Here is a 25600-nt window from a genome sequence, read left to right on the forward strand (position 1 = left end):
TAGCCACGCCTTAAGAGTTACTAGCCATCAACAAACACACACAAACAAACAGAGACACTTGTTCACACACACAGACATGTTCATATATACACACACACAGAACTACACACACAGAAACATGTATGCACACGCACCGAGACACGTACACACAAACAGACATGTATACACACACAGGCACGTACAGACACGCATACACACAGATACATGTACATACACAGAAATACACACGCACAGACACATGTACATACATACACAGACACATGTACGTACATACACACACACACACACGTATACACATACATGTACATACACGCAGACACATGTATAGATACACACATGTACTTACACACAGACACATGTACATGCATACACAAACACACACACGTACACCCCCCTATAAAAAGTTGCCGTACTTCGTTGTTCACTCACAGAGCCAGGTACTGCACTCTAGGGGGAGGCAGAGAGCATAGCATACACTCCTTCCTTTGCTTTCACTGCGCTCAGCTATTGAGCAGTCTGACGGCTCCCAATGCCAATGACAGATCCGGCCTGAGCTCCGAGCCTGCTCAGCAAGACGGCCTTGGGGGACACACTCGCCCCCTCCATAATTTCCACTCGCCATTGGCGAGTAGGCGAGTGGAAATTTCAAGGCCTGCTCTACAGCATTGTCAATTTAATGTTAACTATAATTAATGTTATTTAGTTTATTCATATGTTTTATAAACCTTTGTTTCTACATATAGTTTGGAATTACATATGTGCTTGGCAGCACCTACAATTTCTCACTATATCTATAAACACTGTGATTATGTTTTATTAATTGTTTCTCAGTGAGAATCTATGAATAAAATTCTGTCTATAGAATTTTCATTGGAAACATCAAAGTCCTGTTGTTGACTTCGGTATAGCTGCAGCTGATCAAGGAGAACGTTGATTGCATCGTATAACTTTCAGTTAACTAAAGCTGTACATCGCTTTGTAAAATGCAATCAAAAATATAGGTTGTACAGTTCCCTGCTTAGTGTATAATAAAATGGTACTAGGGGCAAATTAATAAAATTACACATATACCGCTGTTTGTCACATGCGTTAACACAGCAGTTGTTTGTTTTTTCTACAGTAGGCCTGTAACATGGTTTTATTGTCTGTTGATGCTGCCAGCAGATTCTTTATTTTTCCTATAATGTTGACAATGCTATTTGTTCTACGGTAAAATTTTACATTTAACTTTACATTGTACAGGAACATGTTTTTTGCCTTTGGATAAGAGGCTAAAAACATTTGAATAAAAGACGACATTTCTAACCACCTCTGGTAGTGTTATATTGCTTATCCCAACCCATGTAATGAACACTTTTCCTGCCCAGATTGGATTGCATGCAAAGGCAAAAAGTAAAATATAAGTAAAGCCATGTGAAATAGAAAAATAGGTTGATATACTGTACACTACCATTATAATTATAAACCCCATTAAGTTGTGATTTTCCATTAAAAAGAAATTTCACTCCCTCCTTAAAATCTTTTTCCCCTCTATCTCATCTTTTTCTTGTCTATTGAGTTTTCCAGTTAAAAAAAACATACTGACCTACCCAACAATCCAGTAATTGCCGACTGTAATCCTCTGCTCCATTGCTGCATCCTGAACTGCAGTCTTCTTTTCCTACATCATCAGAGGGTTGGTTTCCTCTTCTTGACTACCCCTTGATGATGCACCACAGCATATGCGCACTGATACTTAGCAGCACATGTGCAGGATTCCTGCTGGGGCTCGGTCATTCTTACCGAGGCCAGAAGGGAGAAAGCCACAGCATTCTTCTTAAAAAGAAAAAAAAAAAAGTTTGCAAGTGTCCACTTAAGCCGGCCATATATTATACAATTTTCTTGTATAATTTTCCTTTAGATTTACCTAAAACCATATAACATGAGGTCAAAACTAAACAACACTTTCAATTTCTATTCAATCAGCTAGGCCCTTGCACTACATAGTTGAAGGTAAATCTAAAGGAAATTGTACAAGAAAGTTGTATAATGTATAGCCAGCTTAAAAGCAGACTCTGCAGTCTCCCTTAGCTCCCCAGATGCTGCTGTCATCTTTGGTCGGATCAGCTTCCTTGTACAGATCTTTAGCCATTTTCATTGGTCCAGCTGAATCACTCCCACACATGTGCGGAAGTTGATTTATCTCAGCATTGCTGCAATTTTGTACTCTGAGCTGCAGGTTGTACAGGGCATACAGACAGGTAATGGACTTTTAATGCAGGAGAGACCTAGTATGTATCTTCTGTGTTAAAATCCTGCTTGGTTGCCATTTTTTTTCTTACATAATGTTCTGCTTAAAGTACCGTTTGGTTGTCTGCTTTGCTTATCCAGCTGCTGTTTACTTTGTGTCACTGACGTTTAGAGAGTTGACTATTTTTGTTCCAAGTGACAGTTATTATAACTTGCTGTACGTCTTGCCATGGCAGTAGTGGCCATTAAATTGCCAATGAAAGAATGCTTTTAGGGCTAAATACACACAGCCACTTTTCAGTCTCTGAGATTCTTCTCATCAGCTAGAAATCACTTGTTTATAATGTTGTGGAAGATTGTTGGGCGGCTGTTGACAGAATTCTTATGAGCGTTATTTTGCAAAGGCTTACTAGAAAAGAAAAAACTCATTAACATGAACGGGCTGTTCAATTTCTAAGATCGATAAGGGAGATCAATCATTCAAATTTTCATCTATGCAATTAAAGTGTGACATTGTATGACTGAAATCTACCATTGAGCCAGGTGAGGAAAAATCCCATATATGCTAGCTCACATAAATCAATGTAATGCAAACCAAGATTCCCCATGGGGCACTTTAATCTCACAACCACATTACTAAAAATCAGGCTGTGGTTGAGCTGTTGTTGTCCTTGTCTTGTCACATTACCAGGGCATGAGGACTTGTGAGCTGGAAACAGCCAGGCAGTGTAACAGGATGGCCCCAACATACAATTTTTTTTGTAGGAGTAGAGCAAAAATGCAGGGAAACGTGGAATGGATATGGATAATATTTCAGACAATGTTTTAAATCATTTTCATGGACAAAGCTTTCATTAAATATGAGATTAGTGCTTTACTATCTTGAAGAGGAAGCAGCTAGATCGAATAGAGTTCTCCAGTTTCTCTATCACAAGTGATTTAATTTTAGATCATGGGTGTCAGACTCTATGACTGCTTAATTGATGTGTTGCTGATATGCTGGCATTTTATGGTTTTCATTTAGCAAAAATAAAGCATTGAAGGAAACACATATTGCTTGTGAAGACAGCCACTGATAAAGCCATGAATAAGTCTTTGTTATTTCTTGTATTCCAGCCAGGGTTGCTGTAGTGAAATGTCGGGACCTGCACTGGGCAATGATCGCACATCGAGAACAGAAGGATATCAGTTTGGCCTCACTCCGCATGCTCATTGTGACAGATGGTGCTAATCCGTGTATGTGTCATGACATTTATTTTCTATGATAATGATAAGGGTGCATTCTTGAGAGACAACAGCAGCATTCTGCCATGCCTAATCAGTCTTGGGGATTTTGCTTGCAATAGCTGCTTCAAAAGTGCTGACCTTTCTATAGTCAGTAATTCATTATAAGAAATAGAAAATTTTATGGAAAACAAGTCTCTTACTGATTGCATTTCCCAGCCTTAAGCTCAGATCATGTGTGATGATACAAAACATTCTTTTCTGTAGCTGTCTGGGCATAAACTTGGGCATTCCTCTTAGCTAAGCATTCATGTTTATTACTCAGAAGGTAATGCTAGCCACACACACTTGTATTCTCTTACCCACGCAAAACAAAGTAATGGGGGAATCTACACTGATGGCTATTTTATTCAAGCAAACCATGAATGGTCAACTTAATTGTAGGCGTCTGCCTCATTTTAACCAACTTTAGCAATGTTTTCCAACTGAGATAGCAATCATCTCATGACTGTGGGCTACCTGGAAGTAAATCTGTGGCCATTCCAGTTGCAGACATCTGCTGGTAAAACCATTGCCTGCATGCTTTTTTTTTTCCATGCAAAGTACCCCACTAACCTTCATATCCAGGGTGCAGTTGTTAGGGCTAGTTTGCATTTAGTGTCAGAGATATTATCAGTGTTATCAGGGATGCAAACATTGTTTTCATAAAGCACTCATACATCAGCTCCAAGAAAGCTACTCTCCATCTATTTCTGTTTGGTGTCCTTAAAATATAGAACACTGTTTTGATATGTAATTTGTGCTATTACTTTTTTTTATCTGTTTTAATGATCTCCAGTTTGGACTTCCAGAATTGATAGGTCAGTCTTGCAGCTAAATAACCTAGTATTCATATTTGTGTGGATTCACTTACAGGGTCTGTCTCGTCCTGTGATGCTTTCTTGAGTCTTTTTCAAAATTACGGGTTGAAACCTGAAGCAATTTGCCCATGTGCCACATCTCCAGAAGCCATGACAGTAGCCATTCGAAGGTGAGGTTGGAATTGGCTGGCTCAGCCTTCACAGGAAAACTATTTTAAAGAATACCTGATGTGGTTCTAATGTTTCTAAAATGCCAAGAACACCTTTAACATTAACCTTGCTGAAATACTTTAGTATTTACATGTGAGATCCCTCAAATTTGTTGTGTAAGTTTAGGTTTTATTTTCATTTGAGTTGAATGTCTACAACAGGGCTCAGAATTTTAAGTCTTGAGCTACTAGCCAGGCCTTAAGAGTTACTTACCACCAGTTGCCCCACCTAACCCCTACCCTGCCCTGTCCCTAATCACACCCTCCAAAATTATCTCATGAAATGACACTGTTAGATGTTCCCCGCATTACATCAGGGTCCTTAGAGTCCCCCCTGAATTACATCATGGTCCACAGAGTCTGCCAACATGACATCAGGGTCCTTAGATTTCCCCTGCATTACATCAGGGTCCCCAATGTCCCCCTAAACACTCCATCATACTTAGACCATGCACCACATACAACCATAACCCCCATAATCTCTCACTCACTAAACTTTACCAAGCATATCCTACCTTCTATCCAACCCAGCAGTAACTCAAATGCTCCATACTCTACCACCCATAATACCCATATTAACCACATAATCCTTAACCTGTCCAAACCACCTGTGTACACACACACACTCTAAATATATGTTGTATAATTCTAGCATCAGGAGAATAAGTCCTTAGGAAAAACCTATACGGTACAGCATGACAATGGTGATGAATAAAGCATGACAAAAGTGACTTTCGTGGCTGTCGTGGCTTATGGAAAATGAATGCACATTGCACTAACCAGATAGCACAAGTATTGTGCGTTGGAGTAAATAAGACCTACTCCACGGTGCTCAGGATTTGGGAACTCTGTATAGGGATGAAGTCATCAGGCAGGGATTAACCACCAGGTGTCATCTATCCAGGACAGGTTGCCACTCTCCAATATCACCACATCAGGCAGACCAGGTATAGCAGTATCCAGCAATATCAGTCTTGGCCACCAGAGGGATCCCACAATCAAGCATGGATCCAATGTGATATAGCACCTTAGGGGAAGGGGGCTCAAAAGTGCCAATAATGAGCCCAAAAGAAAAAATGCTCCAATGCAATGCAAATCCTGAGCACCGTGGAGTAGGTCTTATTTACTCCAACGCACAATACTTGTGCTATCTGGTTAGTGCAATGTGCATTCATTTTCCATAAGCCACGACAGCCACGAAAGTCACTTTCTTCATGCTTTATTCATCACCATTGTCACGCTGCACCGTATAGGTTTTTCCTAAGGACTTATTCTCCTGATGCTAGAATTATACAACATTAATTTATGTGACTTCTCTTAGTGCCGCATCCTATGTTTGTACATTGGTTTTCACATTGGAGGTATTTGAGGTTTTCCTCTGGATGCTGGCTGCTTTTTACCATTTATTACCAGCGCTCATTTATTATCAACATTTCTATTTACTCTCACACTCACTCTTTCAGTACATTACCTTCCATCACACAGGTGGGTACTGCACTCTAGGGGGAGGCAGAGAGCACAGCAGACACTCCCCCTCGCTTTGCTCAGCGTATTCAGCAGTCTAAGGGCTCCCAGCTCCGATGTACAGGCGGCTCTGTCGGACACACTCGCCCCCACGTTATTTCCACTCGTCATATTCGTGCAGAAATTTTTAGGCCTGGTCTACGGTATTCTACATTGACATTGTTACATATGCATCTGTGAATTGGGCAGCACAGTGATTAAGTAGTTGGCACTTTTGCCTGGCAGCTCTACAATCCTGCTTTGATTTCCACCAATGTAACCCTGTGCACATAGTGCTTTTGTTCCCCCTGTTTTGATGTGGGTTTTCTCTGGGTGCTCTAGGTTTCTCCTACAATCCACAAACATACCACTATCTTAAACTGGCCTTACTTACTGAATGTGTATGTACCCAGGATAAGGCATTTAAAGGGACACTGTTATCATAGATTAATGTAGAATACCCTTGTTAATCTTCCCTTTGAGAATAATAATTCCCAGGTTGTCACTTTGACTTTAGTACTGTCTGACTCGCTGGCCCTGAACAAATATACGTAGTTCTGACACTTTTCTGACATTCATTTACAGTATGCCTGTTCTAGGAATGTGACTGAAATATATTGTTATCAGCACAGCCAGGCATTTAACATTTTCATAAGGAAGCCTGCAGTGGCAGCCCCCATATATCTCTCATGACATCACTTTACATTTCTTTGGGGGCATATAGGTACTAATATGAATAGCTCAATGTGCCCCTAAAGCTGTACTGGAAACACTGTTCAACAGGTAAAACGTTTTGGGCATAAAATTAGCTAATCTTACATAATTTTGGGGTGCTGAAAACGAAAATGACCCTAAAAAATGTTGATTGGCTCTAGTTTCCATGATATATTCACCCATCTAATGACGTAAGCCATTCAAAATTATGATGCAACTTCAGCTGCATATTGCGCAATTGATACTGGTGACCAATAGAAAATTGCATGTATACTGAGATGATGCAATATTAGCCTTTAATTGCATCACTTCACTGCATAAAAGCTGCAGTATCTGTAGCTGATTGTAGTTCGACAGCGTCTTTACATTTCGTTTTATGCTTATATAGGCTACTCAGTAATGCCTCGAACTTGTGTGAATAAAGCAGATAATTTCTGCTATATCTGCGGTGAAATAACTTTTATCTCACAAAAAAGGAGGATAACAGGAATGATTAAGAAAGCCTACAACTTGTATTTTGGCTGCAAGATAGGAGACCAGGACAAGAGCTGGGCACCACATATATGCTGCAATTCTTGTGGGACGGCACTGGAGCAATGGTTGAATGGAAAAAAGGCATCTATGCCTTTCGCTGTGCCAATGATTTGGAGAGAGCCAACAGATCATGTTAGTAATTGTTACTTTTGTATGGTGCCTCCAACAAAAGGGCTAAATAAGAAGAAAAAGTTATCTGTGCACTATCCAAATATTCCATCGGCAATACATCCAGTTCCTCATGGAGAGGGGCTACCAATTCCTAAAGCACCAGAATCCTTCGTGGTTGAGTCAAGTGAGGAAGAACCTGAAGCGTGTAGTCATCAACCGTCAACCTCACATGACCCAGACTTTCTTCCATCCACACCCACTGAACCACACCTCATTACACAAGTGGAATTGAGCGATCTTATCAGAGACCTGGATCTTCCGAAGAACAAGGCAGAGCTTTTGGGGTCAAGACTACAACAGTGGAATCTCCTAGCATGTGATGTTAGTACGTCTTTCTACCGTCATCGTCAGAAAGATCTGATCCCATTCTTCGTCCAGGAAGGTGATATTGCTGTATGTAACAATGTTCATGGTTTAATCTCAGCCATCGGCGTATGCTATGATCCCGATGAGTGGAGGCTGTTCATTGATGCTTCAAAGGCGAGTCTTAAAGCTGTTTTGCTCCATAATGGCAATCAGCTGCCGTCAGTTCCAGTTGCTTACGCCGTTTCAATGAAAGAAACGTATGAAAACTTGAAAGAGCTTTTAAGGCGCATCAACTATGATGAACATCAATGGTCGATTTGTGGTGACCTGAAGGTGATTGCTATCCTACTTGGACTTCAAGGTGGATATACTAAGTACTGCTGCTTCCTCTGTGAGTGGGACAGTCGTGCGAGAGAAATGCACTATGCCAAAAGAGACTGGCCATTACGCCAGTCATTGCAGCCTAGAGAAAAAAATGTTAACTATCCAGCACTTGTAGACAGCAATAAGATCTTATTACCTCCATTACACATCAAGTTGGGATTAATGAAAAACTTTGTTAAGGCAATGGACAAGAATAAAGCAGGTTTCAAGTACCTGATTAGCAAATTTCCAGCACTTAGTGCTGCAAAAATAAATGAAGGAGTCTTTGTTGGGCCACAGATTCGTAAACTTATTCATGATGATGAGTTTCGTTCTCTGTTGCGTGGAAAGGAAAAGGCTGCCTGGACAGCATTTGTATCAGTGACATCAAATTTTCTTGGAAACCATAAAACACCAGACTACAAGAAAGTGGTAGAAAAACTCATCCAGACTTACAGAAATCTGGGTTGCAACATGTCTCTAAAAATTCATTTTCTACATTCACATCTGGATTTTTTCCCACCAAACTGTGGAGCAGTGAGTGATGAACACGGAGAGCGCTTCCATCAAGACATTGCAGCTATGGAAAGAAGATATCAAGGTAAATGGAGCCCATCAATGCTTGCTGACTATTGCTGGACAGTTGTAAGAGATAGCCCTTTCCTCGAATACAAGAGAAAAGCCAAGAGAAGCAAAACCGACACAAACTGAAGACACAACTAGTGAGAATCCTAAGTATTAAAATGATTCAACTTAGCTTATGGCTATAATTTTTCTTGGTAATCCTATGCAATATATTATGCCATTTAGGCTTTGTTATGTAGTCAATATCACTTGCTTTATATTTGTGGAAAGACATCTATCTATATAATTATTGTGCATTATGTAGTCATTACGCCTATAGTAGAAAACTTTCCGTTTATAGAAAAACTAGAGCCAATTGACAAAATTCATTGTTATATTTGAATTCAGAATGTGAAATTCATTAAGAAATGGATCCTTTTGTTTCCAAAACTGGCAAAAAATAAAAATTTGTTGAACAGTGAAATCGTCCAAGCTTTATATAAAAAAAACATAAAATATATCATCATCAATATATCATATATTCAATTCTATATTGCCATTATAGGCCAGGAGTACCTGGTGCTCCCCTGCCAGGAAGAGCAATTTTGTCTATGAATGGATTGAGCTATGGTGTTATTCGGGTGAATACAGAAGACAAGAATTCTGCTCTCACAGTGCAAGATGTTGGACATGTAATGCCAGGAGGTGAGCACCTCAGTTTGTGGTATACTTCTTTGTGATTGTTTCCTTTACAGACCCTTGTTCTGACCAGGACATGTCAGTTTAAGTTTTGCTGTAGACAGATACAATGTGACATGGCTTACACACTAATACTACTTACTAGGTGATCTTATTTTCTGGTAAATCTAGTTTTGTGCTTTGGGCAGGGGAGTAGAAATATACTCTGAATACTTTTTCAGATCGTCTATAATCCCGGTGACTAACCATTGCATTCTTGAAGTGATAGTTTCTTCCATGTGAGCTTGTGTCACTAAAGACAATTCTTTTTGTTTTAGTTTTGAATAGATTGGAGAGGGTTTAAAACTCCTGTCAGTTTTTATTTCTGTCTGTGCTCCCATTAGGAAAAGTTACACTCTCTTTTTGTCCTGTTTACTATTATTGATAGTTAAAGTAAAAAAAATTCCCAAACTCTGGGCTGACATCAGAACAGAAATAAACGGAAAATCTTCCTATGGGGATACGAGTTCTGGTGACACCCCTGTTTTGGCTATGGGACAGGCAGTGAAAAGAAATCTACGCAATGAGACACAGATGGCAGAAAAAACCTGATAGGGGTTATAACTCTCTCTTACTGTATGCAAAATAATAGGAAAGAAACAAAAAATAAGTGCTTTGACTTTAGTGACACTTTAAGGTTGTAACAGGAAAAGAGTTAAGTAGGTATTGTGTTTCTATCACGTATTAAGATGTGTATGTTTAAGGATAAATAACTTTATGGCTACATGCACATGGACGCATTTGCCTGCACACCATAAAGACACTGACACGTAAAGTAGTCACTTATAAATCCAGAATGCATTATGTGTATGTGCATACGCTACCTTACGCATATATCTTTATACAGGTGCTTCCACCCATTCATGTCTATGGGAGGCTATATGCAGCTCTAAGCCATCCAGAAGAACAAAATTAAACAGTGTCTTTTTGCTCTGTGGGCAAATGTGTGTGTGCAAATGTTGCCTTAAAGCAGTTTTAAACCCATGGCTGCATTAGTTTTCTTTTTTAGGCTTTCTTTCCTTTATTTTCATCTGGTGATCTGGCCAGTAAGTCTGTTGTTTTTCAAAAGCACAAGCTATATTCCAGATGTATCAGTTTACAGGGATAAGACAAACCATGTGTAGATATCTGGCACTCTTTGGGGTAGGGGTGGGGTGCATAGCACTGTACATCTCTGCTGGGAAATCTTCCCAGTAGGTCACTTCACTTGCCCTGGGCTTTCTAATGAAGTCAACTGTACATATGTAGACAGGGCAAGGCCAGCAATTGGGAATGCAAGGCTATGCAGTGCTGCACAGGTCACAGAGCATCAGAGCTATCTGATTTAAGCATGTAGTATGGGGGAGAGGTGGGATGATAGGGCATGCAAAATGTACATTCAGGAATTAGACAGGCAGGTATAGTAACTGTGATATACAAATGTTACATTTTGTGTACACTTAGTATTATTGAAATAATATTTTCTTTTTAAAGTAAACCTTTTGTGATTTCTTTAAGGTGTGATGTGTATAATAAAGCCCGAAGGTGTGCCTCAGTTATGTAAAACCGATGAGATTGGTGAGATCTGTGTCAGTTATAGAGGAGGAGGAATTTCCTACTATGGTTTGACTGGAGTCACAAAGAATACATTTGAGGTATATCAGTTTCATAAGCAATATTGTTATTGTATGGTGTACATATACAGTGCTGTTAAAAAGTATTCGCCCCGTTCCTTATGCTTATTTTTTTACCTATTTGTCACACTTAAATGTTTAAGATCATCAAATACATTTTAATATTACATAAAGATAACCCGAGTAAATATCAAATGCAGTTTTTAAATAATGATTTAATTTATTAAGGGAAAAAAGCTGTCCAAACCTGCCTGGCCCTGTGTGAAAAAGTTATTGCTCCCTCCTTGCTTTAAGGTCAGTGTTCATGATTCAACAATTAGAAAGAGACTGGGCAAAAATGGCGTCCATGGGAGAGTTCCAAGGCGAAAGCCACTGCTGACCAAAAAGAACATAAAGGCTTGTCTCACATTTGCCAAAAAACATCTTGTTATCCCCAAGACTTTTGTGCAAATATTCTGTGCCCTGACGAGACAAAAGTTGAGCATTTTGAAAGGTGTGCATCCCATTACATCTGACGTAAAACCAACACTGCATTTCATAAAAAGAACATCATACTAACAGTCAAACATGGTGGTGGTGGTAATGTGATGGTCTGGGGCTGCTTTGCAGCTTCAGGACCTGGACGATTTGCCATAATTGATGGAACCATGAATTCTGTGCTCTACCAGAAAATCCTGAAGGAGAATGTCCGGCCATCAGTTTGTGACCTCAAGCTCAAGCACACTTGGGTTACGCAGCAGGGGTTTAGGGGGCAATTATTTTTCACATAGAGCCAGGCAGGTTTGGACAGATTTATTTTCCCTTAATAAATGAAATCATCATTTAAAAACTGCATTTTGTATTTACTTGGGTTATCTTTGTGTAAGATTAAAATTTGATGATCTGAGTCATTTAATTGTGACAAATATGCAAAAAAAAAAGAAACAATCAGAAAGGGGGTAAATACTTTTTTACAGTACTGTAGCCTATGACGCAAGCTGAGGACTCCACACAACTGAGTTTAAGAGGACTGGTCCATCCAATACTGTTGAGTTTTTTTTATAATTTTTCATAATTTCTGGTTTGTTGAAACAACAAACAGCTTCTTTTGGCTACCTTTGGATTCTGGTAATGAGAGCCTTCAAGCTTAATTTCCAGGACAATAGGATATTGTCATGAAACAGTCCCATTCTCCTTTTTGTTTTACATCAGGAAGAATATATCTGTAAAAAGGGATAGATATAAATAACACTGGTGATGGAGAGGTGTACTACCTATGTTTAGGTATCCCGAAATGATGATTATAACTGAACTGTATCCATCCAGCAAATTGGCTGATATTTTCACATTCACTAGCCATGAATCGGCATGATCCATGTTGGAGCCCAGTACACATGACAGGTTCACTCTTGGCTTTTGACAGCTGTGTGAATGCGCTCGTCTTTACTGTTTTTCTAAATCATTTCATTTAGTTCAGTTGTATGCTAAACAAATTTTAGGGCTCATGCACAGGGATGTATTTGCAGGTATATGGCAATACAGCACAAAATATGCCTACATTTGTGGCTCCCAGGAGCCCCAGCTATGCAATTCTGCCTATAAAAGTGAATTGCAAAATAAGGCTGTACTCAGCTAAAGGCATGCAAATGATGGTACTTTTCTTTACGCACACTCTTATGGATGTAGGTCTCTGAATGCAGAAATTCACTTTGTGTGCATGAGCCCAACAAAATGTTATATATAATGTTATTATATGTAGCTGCAGGCACGCTCTCCTTTAGACATCATGCTTTTCACATCAGCTGAAATTACCAGTCAGGCTGATAGTGGGAATGCCTGTAGTAGCTGATGGAATGAAATAGAGTAGAAGTGACTGACATAAATCATATAAGCAATTTGATGTCTGCAGCTCTACCAGAGTCATATTACTTGTGGTGGTGTTGGTTGAGCTAAATTTATACAGGGCGCAAAAGATCAGATAGAAATTAGTTGTGTTTCGAGAGACGGAGGTTAGAATTCCCAGGGAAGTAATGGTAGACTCAGAGTAGGGGATCCGAGACCTCAGGTAAAGTATACATATTGGATGGTGGACTCCTAAGAAAGCTGATAGACTAAGCTGACTGCACAGACTGGGGTCAGTTTTCCAAGTATGATTTTATTGCTGTTTTAATCTATATGGTCTTCCATGGTATTGTGTTCTTTTCTCCAGGTCTTACCAGTTAGCGCGACTGGGACCCTAGTCGGAGATACTCCTTTCACAAGGACTGGATTACTGGGATTTGTAGGACCTGTAAGTAGTATTGCAATGGTCTGTAGTAAATAGGTAAAAGCTGTATACATAAATGCATGTCTTCCTTTAGGAATCGTTCCAATATAAATCGGCACAGTTCAGCATTGTCATGCTATGGCTCCAAGTGGCAGCAAGCTTTTTTTCTGGGTCCTTGGAGTCAGCTTGTTCTTGTTTTAAAGTGAACCTTTTTTATTTATTTTTTTTAAATTAATAAAAAACATGTTATACTTACCTGCTCTGTGCAACAGTTTTGCTAAGTGCAGCCCTGATCAGCTTCTTCTCGGGTCCCTAGTCAGTGCTCCTCCCCTCTGCTGAGTGACCCCATAGCAAGCTGGAGCCTACTCATGTAGGCTCACTCCCGATCCATGCTGTGTGTGTCCATTGTGTGTCTTGGCCCTGCACCCCTGCTCCCTCCTCACTGGTTGTGATTAACATTAGCAGGTATCAATGGCTCCCACTGCTGTCTCTGAGCCTATAAGAATGGAGAGAGCTAAGATATTCACTGCTCTCTTGCACATCGATGGATTGAGATGAGCTCAGGTAAATATGAGGAGAGGAAGGGTGCTGGGGGAGGAGTTGAAGGTTTTTTACCTTAATGCAGAGAATGCATTAAGGTTAAAAAAAAACTTCATGTGCTTTTTGTAGATTTTTTCAAAAAAGTACAATTATATCTAACTATTTAGGTATCTGTGTGAAATGCCAGATCTGGAGTCCAAGCTTTTTGCTGCAGTGGGCATTTGCTAAAAAAGACATGAATGAAGTGGCGCATGACAGTATTGTTTTTAAAGTATCTCGAATTAATGCTGCATTCAGTGGTTCCTCACTGGTCCTCTACAGCAGGCATCGCTAAATGGTGGACCGCGGTTTGGATCCGGACCCAGAAACATTCCTTTCAGGACATCAGCCTCACAAAATAGTTGCCTGAATGTCCTCCCCCTGCCGCTATTATCCTCAAGGAAGGGGAGTGTGGGGAGGCGCAGCAGGTCTTTCCCTTTCATAACATTTCAGCACTACCCCCTCCCCACACTGTCCTACCTTATTCACACAAGCTAGAAAGCACAGCAAGTCTGGACATAGGACGGGCTTTTCATGTTAGGAAGCAAATGATTGGTTGCCAGGTAGTGGGGCGGTTCAAGCATCATTTACCCACCTTTAACATGAAAAGTCCCGGCCTATGTCCAGACCTGCCGTACTTGCTGTCTTGTGTGAATAAAGTAGGACAGTATGGGAAGAGTTGCCAAGAGATGAGAAACAAACCTCATATCACCACTAGAGGGAGCAAACTGATACAAGGTTTTTGTATTGCTTATAGCTGGAAGTCCCCCAACCAAATTGTTACATTTATGTTTATTTACAAATGTTATCTTCATTATTTCCTTTACTGGCCATAAAATTCCACTGATTTGAACAGCTGGACTGACTGATGTCATCCTCGGCTCTCTTATGTTTGCAGACTAAACATAGGATAATAATTAGTTCTGTGTTTTTACAGGGAAGCCTTGTGTTTGTAGTAGGAAAAATGGACGGGACTCTGATGGTGAGCGGACGGCGGCACAATGCGGATGACATTGTAGCAACTGCTTTGGCCGTGGAGTCATTTAAAACCTTGTACAGAGGAAGGTAATGATGTTTATCTTGTAGGTATTCCATCAAATCATGCTGTTTTGTTTTAAAATGTATAATTTCACCACCCCCCTACAATCCTGCCAGGAGCCTACCTAAATTCTGACCTCTATGATTGCCCTTTTAACTAAAATTTCTGCAGTGTGTGTGTAGTCCATATTGTTAAACTAAACCATGCGTGCACATTGGCTTTATCCCATTTTCTGCAACAATAGCTCAGGTCTGGCCAAGTTTTTATTGGGAATAGGCCTGTGTACATTATAAAGCATGGCAGTGAACCAGGTTATTTTGTAAAACATACTAGATGGATAAAATGTAGAAAATAACTTTTCCATTACAGCAGACATCCCTTGTATGTCAAAGTCTCACCTATTGTATTCCTTGAACATCTGTGTTTATTGTTTTTTGTAAGTTATTTTGCTGAGATTACCTTGTATATATCTCTGAGTGCACATTGAAGAAAAAAAAGTTCAATTGTTCAACATAATGTAAAGTTTATAGTACATTAGCAGCAGATAAAATGTTTCCTGCTGTATAATACAGTTGCAAGAAAAAGTATGTGAACCCCTTGGGATTACGTGGAGTTTTGCATGAATTGGGCATAAAATGTGCTCTGAACGTCATCTAAGTCACAACAATAGAAGAACACAGTCTGCTGAACATTATACTACACAAACATTAGATGTTGCCATGGTTTAATTGCACATAACATGGAAACATTCACAGTGCAGGGAGGAAAAAGTATGTGAACCTTTGGACTTAATAACTGGTTGACCCTCCTTTGGCAGCAATAACCTCAACCAAACGTTTCCTGTAGTTGCAGATCAGACCTGCACAACGATCTGGAGTAATTTTGGACCACTCCTCTTCACAAAACTGTTTCAGTGTAGCAATATTCTTGGGATGTCTGGTGTGAATCGCTCTCTTAAGGTCATGCCACAGCATTTCAATCGGGTTGAGGTCAGGACTCTGACTGGGCCACTCCAGAAGGCGTATTCTGTGCTTTTGCAGCCATTGTTTTGTTGAATTACTTGTATGCTTTGGGTCATTGTACTGTTGCATCACCCAACAGTTCAGTTGGCGGACAGATGGTCGTACGTTTTCCTGCAAAATGTCTTGATAAACTCTGGAATTCATTTTCCCATCAATGACAACAATCCGTCCAGGCCCTGGGGCAGCAAAGCAGCCCCAAACTATGATGCCCCCTCCTCCATGTTTTACAGTGGGGATGAGGTTTTGATGTTGGTGTGCTGTGCCTTTTTTTCTCCACACATAGTGTTGTGTGTTCTTCCCAAACAACTCAATCTTGGTTTCATCTGTCCACAGTATACTTTGCCAGTAGTGCTGTGGAACATCCAGGTGCTCTTTTGCAAACTTCAAACGTGCTGCAATATTCTTTTTGGACAGCAATGGCTTCCTCCGTGGTGTCCTCCCATGTACTCCATTCTTGTTTAATGTTTTCCTTATTGTAGATGTGTCAACAAAAATGTTAGCATGTGCCAGAGATTTCTGTAGGTCTTTAGCTGACACTCTGGGATTCTTCTTTACCTCATGCAGCATTCTGCGCTGTGCTCTTGCAGTCATTTTTACAGGATGACCACGACTAGGGAGAGTAGCAACAGTGCTAAACTTTCTCCATTTGTAGACAGTCTGTCTTACCGTGGACACATGAACATCAAGGCTTTTGGAGATACTTTTGTAACCCTTTCCAGCTTCATGCAAGTCATCAATTCTTGATCGTAGGTCTTCTGAGAGCTCTTTTCTGCAAGGCATGGTTCACATCAGACAGTGCTTCTTGAAACCAGTAGTGTGTGTTTTTTAAGGGCAGGACAGCTGTCAGCAACACATCCATTATCATCACACTGATTGGAGTCAAGGTTGGCTCACTCCTGGCTCCAATTAGCTCTGGGAGAAGTCATTAAGCTAGGGCCTCACATACTTTTTCCTCCCTGCACTGTGAATGTTTACATGTTATGTGCAATTAAACCATGGCAACATCTAATGTTTGTGTAGTATTATGTTCAGTAGACTGTGTTCTTCTATTGTTGTGACTTAGATGACGTTCAGAGCACATTTTATGCCCAATTCATGCAAAACTCCATGTAATCCCAAGGGGTTCACATACTTTTTCTTGCAACTGTACATAGTGTTATGTGAACTGCTGTAATATGTCTGACATGGTCAAGGGGCAGTTCTGAATGTCAAAGCAGAACTCAACTCATGAAATAAAAGATTGATAGGAGGAAGAGGTTTTTTTTTGGCAGAAGAGACTTCAGAGCTGGAGGAGGGTGCTCAAGCAGGTAAGTGTGGCATAAAGTGTAATGCACATTTATAGCAAGAGCTCCCACCACCAATCTGCTTGTATGACACCATCTGTAGGTTTCAACTGAGAACTTACTCGGACCACCTGCTTGAATGTTTTGGCCATGTTTCACTGTAAAAATAGAAAATGAAGAGGGAGCGTTTGAAACATAGGAGACAAGGTACCATGCTAGGTTAACATTGCATATATACAACAGAAGGTGATTGACCTCTGATGGCATCTACTGGTTAGGATAGTAAATTAGGGATCTCGCTGAGGGTACTGAATTCCTTTGTTTGTCCTGTCATTTCAGAATTGCTGTGTTCTCGGTCACTGTTTTCTATGATGAAAGGATAGTGGTGGTGGCAGAGCAGCGACCTGATGCCTCTGAAGAAGATTCATTCCAGTGGATGAGTCGTGTTTTGCAGGTAAAGTAATGTAACTGTATTTCTTTTTTTATGAACCCAATTTTTATTTTAATTCTATTGAAATGTCACAAAATTACATTTCCTTCGTCTTTATGCACTGCAGCCAAGCTGCGCAACAGTGACATGAGATGAGATGTGATGAGTAGTGAAACAATGCATTTTTGTGTAATTCACTGCACCCACCTCAAGGCAGTGTTGTGTGAACATTCGGTGTCTGTGAATTCTGAATGATTTCATAGGCACTAAACTTGTCAAACTGATTCTATGGACAAAAGCAAAAAAAACCTGTTTATACAGGCCTTTAAGCTCCAGCTGCTGGCTGAAAAGGAGAATACAGAAAGTTAGCATGCAATATTTCACATTTTGCTAATATAGAAGTAATGCAGAATATCACTATGCTTTCTCTTAAAATAAAAACAATCATTGGAACTTATTATTATACAGGATTCAGTGAGCACCAACAGTTTTTGCAGCACTTTATAATATAAAGGGAGACAATACAGCAGCAATACAGTTCAATACAGAATGATTAAGAGGACCCTGCACATGGGGTTTAAAATCTAAGAAACAGGGAGAGGTGATACAAAATGTAATAGCTGTAGGGGATGAGCTGATGGAGGTGGTCAGCATACAGTCTTTATGTGGTGACAGGGTAGGCTTCTCTGAACAAATTAGTTTTTAGGGATTGCCAAAAGGCAGACAGGGTAAGAGATAACTGGACACTTTGGGGATGGGAGTTCCAGAGGATGGGGGGGAGGTTCTGGAGTGTAACTAATAGTGTGGTGGAAGGACAGAACACCATAAATAAAACTTAATAAAAGTAATAAAGCGAGCTCTTCTATAAATATAGTCAAAAAGCAGTTTGCATGAGGAAAACACCTAAAATCCTACAACATACAGTGGGGCAAAAAAGTATTTAGTCAGCCACCAATTGTGCAAGTTCTCCCACTTAAAAAGATGAGAGAGGCCTGTAATTGGCATCATAGGTAGACCTCAACGGTAGACCTCAACTATGAGAGACAAAATGAGAAAAAAAATCCAGACAATCACATTGGCTGATTTGGAAAGAATTTCTTTGCAAATTATGGTGGAAAATAAGTATTTGGTCACCTACAAACAAGAAAGATTTCTGGCTCTCACAGACCTGTACCTTCTTCTTTAAGAGGCTCCTCTGTACTGCACTCATTACCTGTATCAATGGCACCTGTTTGAACTTGTTATCAGTATAAAAGACACCTGTCCACAACCTCAGTCACACTCCAAACTCCACTATGGTGAAGACCAAAGAGCTGTCGAAGGACACCAGAAACAAAATTGTAGACCTGCACCAGGCTGGGAAGACTGAATCTGCAATAGGCAAGCAGCTTTGTGTGAACAAATCAACTGTGGGAGCAATAATTAGAAAATGGAAGACATACAAGACCACTGATAATCTCCCTCGATCTGGGGCTCCACGCAAGATCTCACCCCGTGGGGTCAAAATGATCACAAGAACGTTGAGCAAAATCCCAGGATCACACGGGGGGACCTAGTGAATGACCTGCAGAGAGCTGGGACCAATGTAACAAAGGCTACCATCAGTAGATCCTGCAGTGCCAGATGTGTCCCCCTGCTTAAGCCAGTACATGTCCGGGCCCGTCTGAAGTTTGCTAGAGAGCATTTGGATGATCCAGAAGAGGACTGGGAGAATGTCATATGGTCAGATGAAAACAAAATAGAACTGTTTGGTAGAAACACAACTCGTCGTGTTTGGAGGAGAGAGAATGCTGAGTTGCATCCAAAGAACACCATACCTACTGTGAAGCATGGGGGTGGCAACATCATGCTTTGGGGCTGTTTCTCCGCAAAGGGACCAGGACAGAATGAATGGGGCCATGTATCGTGAGATTTTGAGTGCAAACCTCCTTCCATCAGCAAGGGCATTGAAGATGAAACGTGGCTGGGTCTTCCAACATGACAATGATCCCAAACATACCGCCCGGGCAACGAAGGAGCATTTCAAGGTCCTGGAGTGGCCTAGCCAGTCTCCAGATCTCAACCCCATAGAAAACCTTTGGAGGGAGTTGAAAGTCCATGTTGCCCAGCGACAGCCCCAAAACATCACTGCTCTAGAGGAGATCTGCATGGAGGAATGGGCCAACATACCAGCAACAGTGTGTGCCAACCTTGTGAAGACTTACAGGAAACATTTGACCTCTGTCATTGCCTACAAAGGATATATAGCAAAGTATTGAGATGAACTTTTGATATTGACCAAATATTATTTTCCACCATAATTTGCAAATAAATTCTTTCCAAATCAGCCAATGTGATTGTCTGGATTTTTTTTCTCATTTTTTCTCTCATTATTATTATTATTATTATTATACAGTATTTATAAAGCGCCAATAGTTCGCTCAGCGCTGTACATTACAGAGGGGAACAGAACATGTGACAGAACAATACCAATACAATGCAAAACATGAGGGGATCGAGGGCCCTGCTCTTTCAAGCTTACAATCTAGGAGGGAGGGGATGGTGGCACAGGAGGAGATAGCTGTGGGGGATGGAGTGGTAGGAAGAGTGGAGGAGGTCGGCAAGTTAGCAGGGGGCGGGGTAGGCTTCCTTGAAGAGATGGGTTTTCAGGGTGCGCCTAAAGGAGAGGAGAGTAGGTGATAATCTGATGGGTTGGGGCAGGGAGTTCCAGAGGATGGGTGACACCCTGGAGAAGTCCTGGAGGCGGGCATGGGAGGAGGAGACCAGGGAACTAGAGAGAAGGAGGTCTTGTGAGAAGCGGAGTGTGCGTGCTGGGCGGTACTTGGATATTAGGTCAGTGATGTAGTTCGGGGCAGTATGATGGACAGCTTTGTAAGTCAGCGTTAGGATTTTGAATTTGATCTGTTGCGCAATCGGAAGCCAGTGGAGGGATTGACAGAGGGGGGTGGCGGAAACGGAGCGGTTGGAAAGGTGAATGAGTCTGGCAGCCGTATTCAGGATGGACTGAAGCGGGGATAGCCAGCGGCGAGGCAGGCCAGTGAGGAGGGAGTTGCAGTAGTCGAGTCGTGATATGATGAGGGAGTGGATGAGCTGTTTAGTGGTTTCTGGAGTTAGGAACGTGTGGATTTTGGCGATGTTGCGGAGGTGGAGTCTGCACGAGTTTGTTAAAGAGTGGACTTGGGGCTGGAAGGATAGGTTGGAGTCCAAAATGACACCAAGTACTCTGGCCTGCGGGGCGGGGCGGGTTTGATGGTGGCGTTGTTGGACATGATGGAGAAGTCAATGGGGGGTGGTGTCCGGGCTGGAGGGAAGACAAGAAACTCGGTTTTGGAGAGGTTCAGTTTAAGGAAGTGGAGCGACATCCAGTCTGATATGTCGCTCAACAGGTGTGTGATTCGGGCGGAGACCGAGGGGGTGAGGTGGGGGGTGGAGAGATAGATTTGTGTGTCGTTGGCATAGAGGTGGTAGTTGAAGCCGTGAGAGTGTATGAGTTGGCCAAGGGAGGAGGTGTAGATGGAGAAGAGAAGGGGCCCGAGGACAGAGCCTTGAGGGACCCCAACAGAGAGGGGGAGTGAGAGGGAGGTGGTGGCATTATAGGTAATGCTGAAAGAGCGTTGTGACAGGTAGGATGAGAGCCAGGAGAGAGCAGAATCTCTGAGGCCGAGGGAGTGTAGTTTTTTGAGGAGGAGGGGGTGGTCGACTGTGTCAAAGGCCGCAGAGAGGTCAAGGAGTAGGAGCACTGAATAGTGGCCATTAGCTTTGGCGGTTAGCAGGTCGTTGGAGAGTTTGAGTAGGGCAGTTTCGGTGGAGTGTAGGGGACGGAAGCTGGACTGTAGGGGATCGAGGAGGTTGTTGTCGTTGAGGTGAGAGCATAGGCGGGCGTAGACTAGGTGCTCGAGGAGTTTAGATGTAAATGGGAGCAGGGAGATGGGTCTGAGGTTGTTCGGGTCATTGGGGTCCAGGGAGGGCTTTTTAAGTATGGGGGTGATGTGTGCATGTTTCAGAGGGGAAGGGAAAGTGCCGGAGGAGAGGGAGAGATTGAAGATGTGGGTGAGGGAGCGTAGGATGGAGGGGGAGGGAGGTTGTAGGAGTTGTGAGGGGATAGGGTCGAGGGGGCAGGTGGTGAGGCGGGCATCAGAGAGGATCTTGGAGACTTCTTCGATGGTAGTAAGGTCAAAGGTGCGGAGTGTTGGGGAGCTTCAGTATGAGGAATGTAGGGTGGGGTGGGAGAGGAGGTCAGAGCAGTGGTGGGGCCGTGGGAGAGGGGTGAAGAGGGGGTAGCTGAGTGAGGGGGAAGGGGGTTGGAGGGAGTTTGAGAAGCGACAAAGTCCCTGCGGGTTATGTCAAGGGGGAGGGGGAGGGGGGATGAGGGGGTAGCTGTGTGAGAGGGGACGGGTTGAGAAGGCGTGTGAGTTGCGGCAATGTCCTTGCGAATTGTGTCAATCTTGTTTTTGAAGTGATTGGCAATCTCAAGGGCAGTGAGTTAGGTGCTGGGTGGAGGTGGGGGTGGCGAGAGTAGAGAGTTGAAGGTGGAGAAGAGTCGGCGAGGATTGGAGGAGAGGGCCTTGATGAGGGTCAGGAAGTAGGCTTGTTTGGCAGTATGGAGGGAGGAGGTGTAGGTGTGGAAGGCCGATTTGTATCGGGTGAAGGCTTGTTGGGATTTGGTTTTGCGCCATAGTCTCTCCAGGGCACGACTGTGTCGTTTGAGGGTTTTGGTGTGATCAGTCTGCCAGGGCTGGAGCGGTCGGGGTCTGATGTTGCGTGTGGTTAAAGGCGCTAGTGAGTCAAGGGCTGTTGACAGCGCATTGTTGTAGGCGGTCATAGCCAAGTCGGGGCAGGACAGGGGGAGGATGCGGTCATGGAGTTGATCAGCTGCGGAGTGGAGGGAGGCAGGGTTAAGGTTACGGAGGTTACGGCTGGTAGAAGTGTGACATTTGGAGGGGTAGGCGTTGGAGGATGAGGAGATAGAGAAGGTAATCAGGCTGTGGTCAGAGAGAGGGAAGGGGGTGTTAGTGAGGTTGTGGGGAGCGCAGCGGTTGGAGAAGACAAGATCAAGGATATTACCGTTGGAGTGGGTGGTGGATTGTATGCACTGTGCAAGTGCAAAGGAGGAGGTTAAGTGGAGGAGTTGGGCTGTGTCCGGGTTGTCGAGGTTGACAGGGATGTTGAAATCCCCAAGGATGATAGTGGGTAGCTCAGAGGAGAGGAAGAAGGGTAGCCAGGAGGAGAAGTCATCCAGGAAGCGGGGCATGGATCCAGGAGGCCGGTATATCACAGCAATCTTCAGGGGGGTTGGGGAGAATAGTCGGACGCAGTGGGCCTCGAAAGAGGAGAAGGATAGGGAGGGGGGGTTTGGGAGGACTCGGAAGGTGCTCAGCGGTGACAGGAGCAGGCCAACCCCACCACCTTTACGACCGTTGGGCCTGGGTGAGTGGGTCCAGGTGAGACCTCCGTAGGAGAGTGCAGCAGGGGAGGTAGAGTCAGTGGGCTGGAACCAGGTTTCTGTAATCGCCAGGAGGTTGAGGGAGCGGGAAACAAAGAGGTCGTGGATGGCGGTAAGCTTGTTGCACACCGATCGGGCGTTCAGGAGTGCACATGAAAACGGGGGGGAGATTTTAGGGAGCAGGGGGACAGATACTAAGTTGCGGGGGTTGCGGCAGGACGTGGAGGCGGGAGGGTTTTGTGCGGGTGAGGGAGGTGGTGGAGGGCCAGGATTCGGGGAGATGTCCCCCGCGGTTATGAGGAGGAGAAGGGTGAGAAAGGTGGCATGGGAGCGGGATGTGCAGGAGCGTGAGAAACTACTAGTGGAGGTGTTCGGGTCAGTGGGAGAGTGGAGTAATAGGAGGAGGTGGTGGGTGCCATAGAGGGGTATAGTTGAGGTCTACCTATGATGCCAATTACAGGCCTCTCTCATCTTTTTAAGTGGGAGAACTTGCACAATTGGTGGCTGACTAAATACTTTTTTGCCCCACTGTAAAATATAATTAAAATGCAGCACTCAAATATAACATAAAGTGAAAAAAGTGATAATAAGCGCGCAAAGTTATGTGCTAACAAGTGGAATAGATGTGATGTCTTAATGAAGACGGTATATAATATAAATTGACAGCAATATGTTGTCTCATGAAAACACATTAAATTGCAAAAAAGCAATATATAAACGCATATAAGTCCATAAACATTATTGTAGTATTCAAACGGTGCATCAGTATTCCATAGTGTGGGGGTACCGATCACTCCCATTAAACTTGCATCAATGATAATAATAAGGTGCTCGTGATTTCCGTGATAAAGAAAAAAGAGGTGTGCTTGCACTCACCAGACGCACAATAACATTGCGCATGTAATATAAAGGGCACTAGTGGTCATCTGGAAGTGGCACTCCGATGGCGCTTGGTACACCCAGGGATTGGACTCCAGACCTCTCAGTGGACCCTCTCAGCTAACGGGGACTGCTCCTTGGTATCGCTTACACCTGGCATCAGGTAAGATCAGCATCAAAAGGAAATCCACCTTAAGTAGCAATCATTAGATGTGGTATCTGCATCAGGTAACACACCTCGATTGTAAGCTTGAAAGAGTAGGGCCCTCTAACCCCTCGTGTGCTGTTTGTTGTTGCTGTACTGTTTCATGTATTGTCCCCTACCTCTATTGTACAGCGCTGAGCAAACCCTTTGGCACTGTATAAACTCGATGTAATAATAATAATAATTCATCCAGAGATGTGTCTCACTAGTACCGAAGGTGTGTTACTGGCCAGATCACCAGGTGAAAATGGAAGGAAAAGCCAAAGAATAGAAACCTGATGCAGCCACCACTTTATATTATATACCGTCTTCATTAAGACATCACATCTATTCCACTTGTTAGCACATAACTTTGCGAGCTTATTATAATTTTTTTCACTTTATATTATATTTGAGTGCTGTATTTTGATTATATGATAAATAAAACTTGATGATCAATCCACTACACATCTAATGAAACCAACTCTTGACTTGCTAGAGTAGGTATGAAAATGGAAGATATGTACAGTAATAAGTTAATTTATCCATGTTGCTAACCATGTTGTTATTGTGCAGCTTGCAACAATGACCAGCTGTTTGGATTTGACAGTATGAATTTGTGGCCATTTATTAGCCTAGGTTCACACAGACAGGGCTTACTGTTTTAGACAGGTGTGCTGGAATTGGTTGCCTTTTAGTGGTCTGTTTTTATGGCGCCTTTTTGGGGTTTGTGTAGGATTTTGGATACACAATCACCAAAAAGAGGCAATCTACATTGCAGCGGTGTATTACCCAATTGTTGTTGTTTGTGAATAGAAGGCCAGGTTATCAAATCTAGTGATGCCTATCCAGCGTTATTCAGCTGCATGTAGCCAAAATCCTAGCCTCAGCCTTAACAATGTTATTGTGAATGATCTACTGGTCTATAAGATTCATCAGACAGGAGCACTGTTACCTGATATGAGGAGGAAATAAGGGCCACAGAAGTGCTAACCTGGAAACTGAACTTTAGTTCTTTCACACCTTTACCTTTGCATGCTTTTTGTAGATATCATTATTTATTCATTGTTTTTCTTGTTTTATAGGCCATCGATAGTATCCACCAAGCGGGAGTGTACTGTCTTGCTCTTGTTCCTGCTAACACATTGCCAAAAACTCCACTTGGAGGAATCCACTTATCCCAAACTAAACAGCACTTTCTGGAAGGCACCTTGCACCCATGTAACATCCTCATGTGTCCTCACACATGTGTAACTAATTTGCCAAAGCCACGGCAAAAGCAACCAGGTGAACTTAATATGTATATTAGCATCCGTTTTCCATTTCAAAGAAAAGTGGACATCTTTGCTTATAGCAACCAGTCAGATTCTGGCCTACAGGGACCAGAAACTAGGCCAAGACTAAATGAACTGAAACAGTCAAGCGTGCAGTCACTATAGGGTCAGTGAACTCCAGCACAGTGCACTAT

At 42.4% G+C, this 25600-nt stretch overlaps 1 protein-coding gene across 2 annotated transcripts in view; it reads left to right on the forward strand.

The window, feature by feature from the left end:
- Window positions 1-25600, forward strand: part of DIP2B (DIP2 acetate--CoA ligase B (putative)) — a 295019-nt gene that overhangs the window by 227631 nt on the left and 41788 nt on the right. For both annotated transcript variants that reach the window (XM_089652038.1, XM_089652039.1), the window contains exons 16-23: window positions 3346-3465; window positions 4369-4483; window positions 9243-9382; window positions 10913-11049; window positions 13217-13297; window positions 14790-14917; window positions 17536-17650; window positions 25218-25419. In XM_089652038.1, the coding sequence (XP_089508164.1) occupies window positions 3346-3465; window positions 4369-4483; window positions 9243-9382; window positions 10913-11049; window positions 13217-13297; window positions 14790-14917; window positions 17536-17650; window positions 25218-25419 (1038 nt within the window). The remainder of the gene's footprint in view (window positions 1-3345; window positions 3466-4368; window positions 4484-9242; window positions 9383-10912; window positions 11050-13216; window positions 13298-14789; window positions 14918-17535; window positions 17651-25217; window positions 25420-25600) is intronic.

This window comes from Staurois parvus, unplaced genomic scaffold (assembly GCF_062004578.1).
Source record: "Staurois parvus isolate SC_StPar_1 unplaced genomic scaffold, SC_StPar_1.0 ptg000669l, whole genome shotgun sequence".
NCBI classification, from domain to species: domain Eukaryota; kingdom Metazoa; phylum Chordata; class Amphibia; order Anura; family Ranidae; genus Staurois; species Staurois parvus.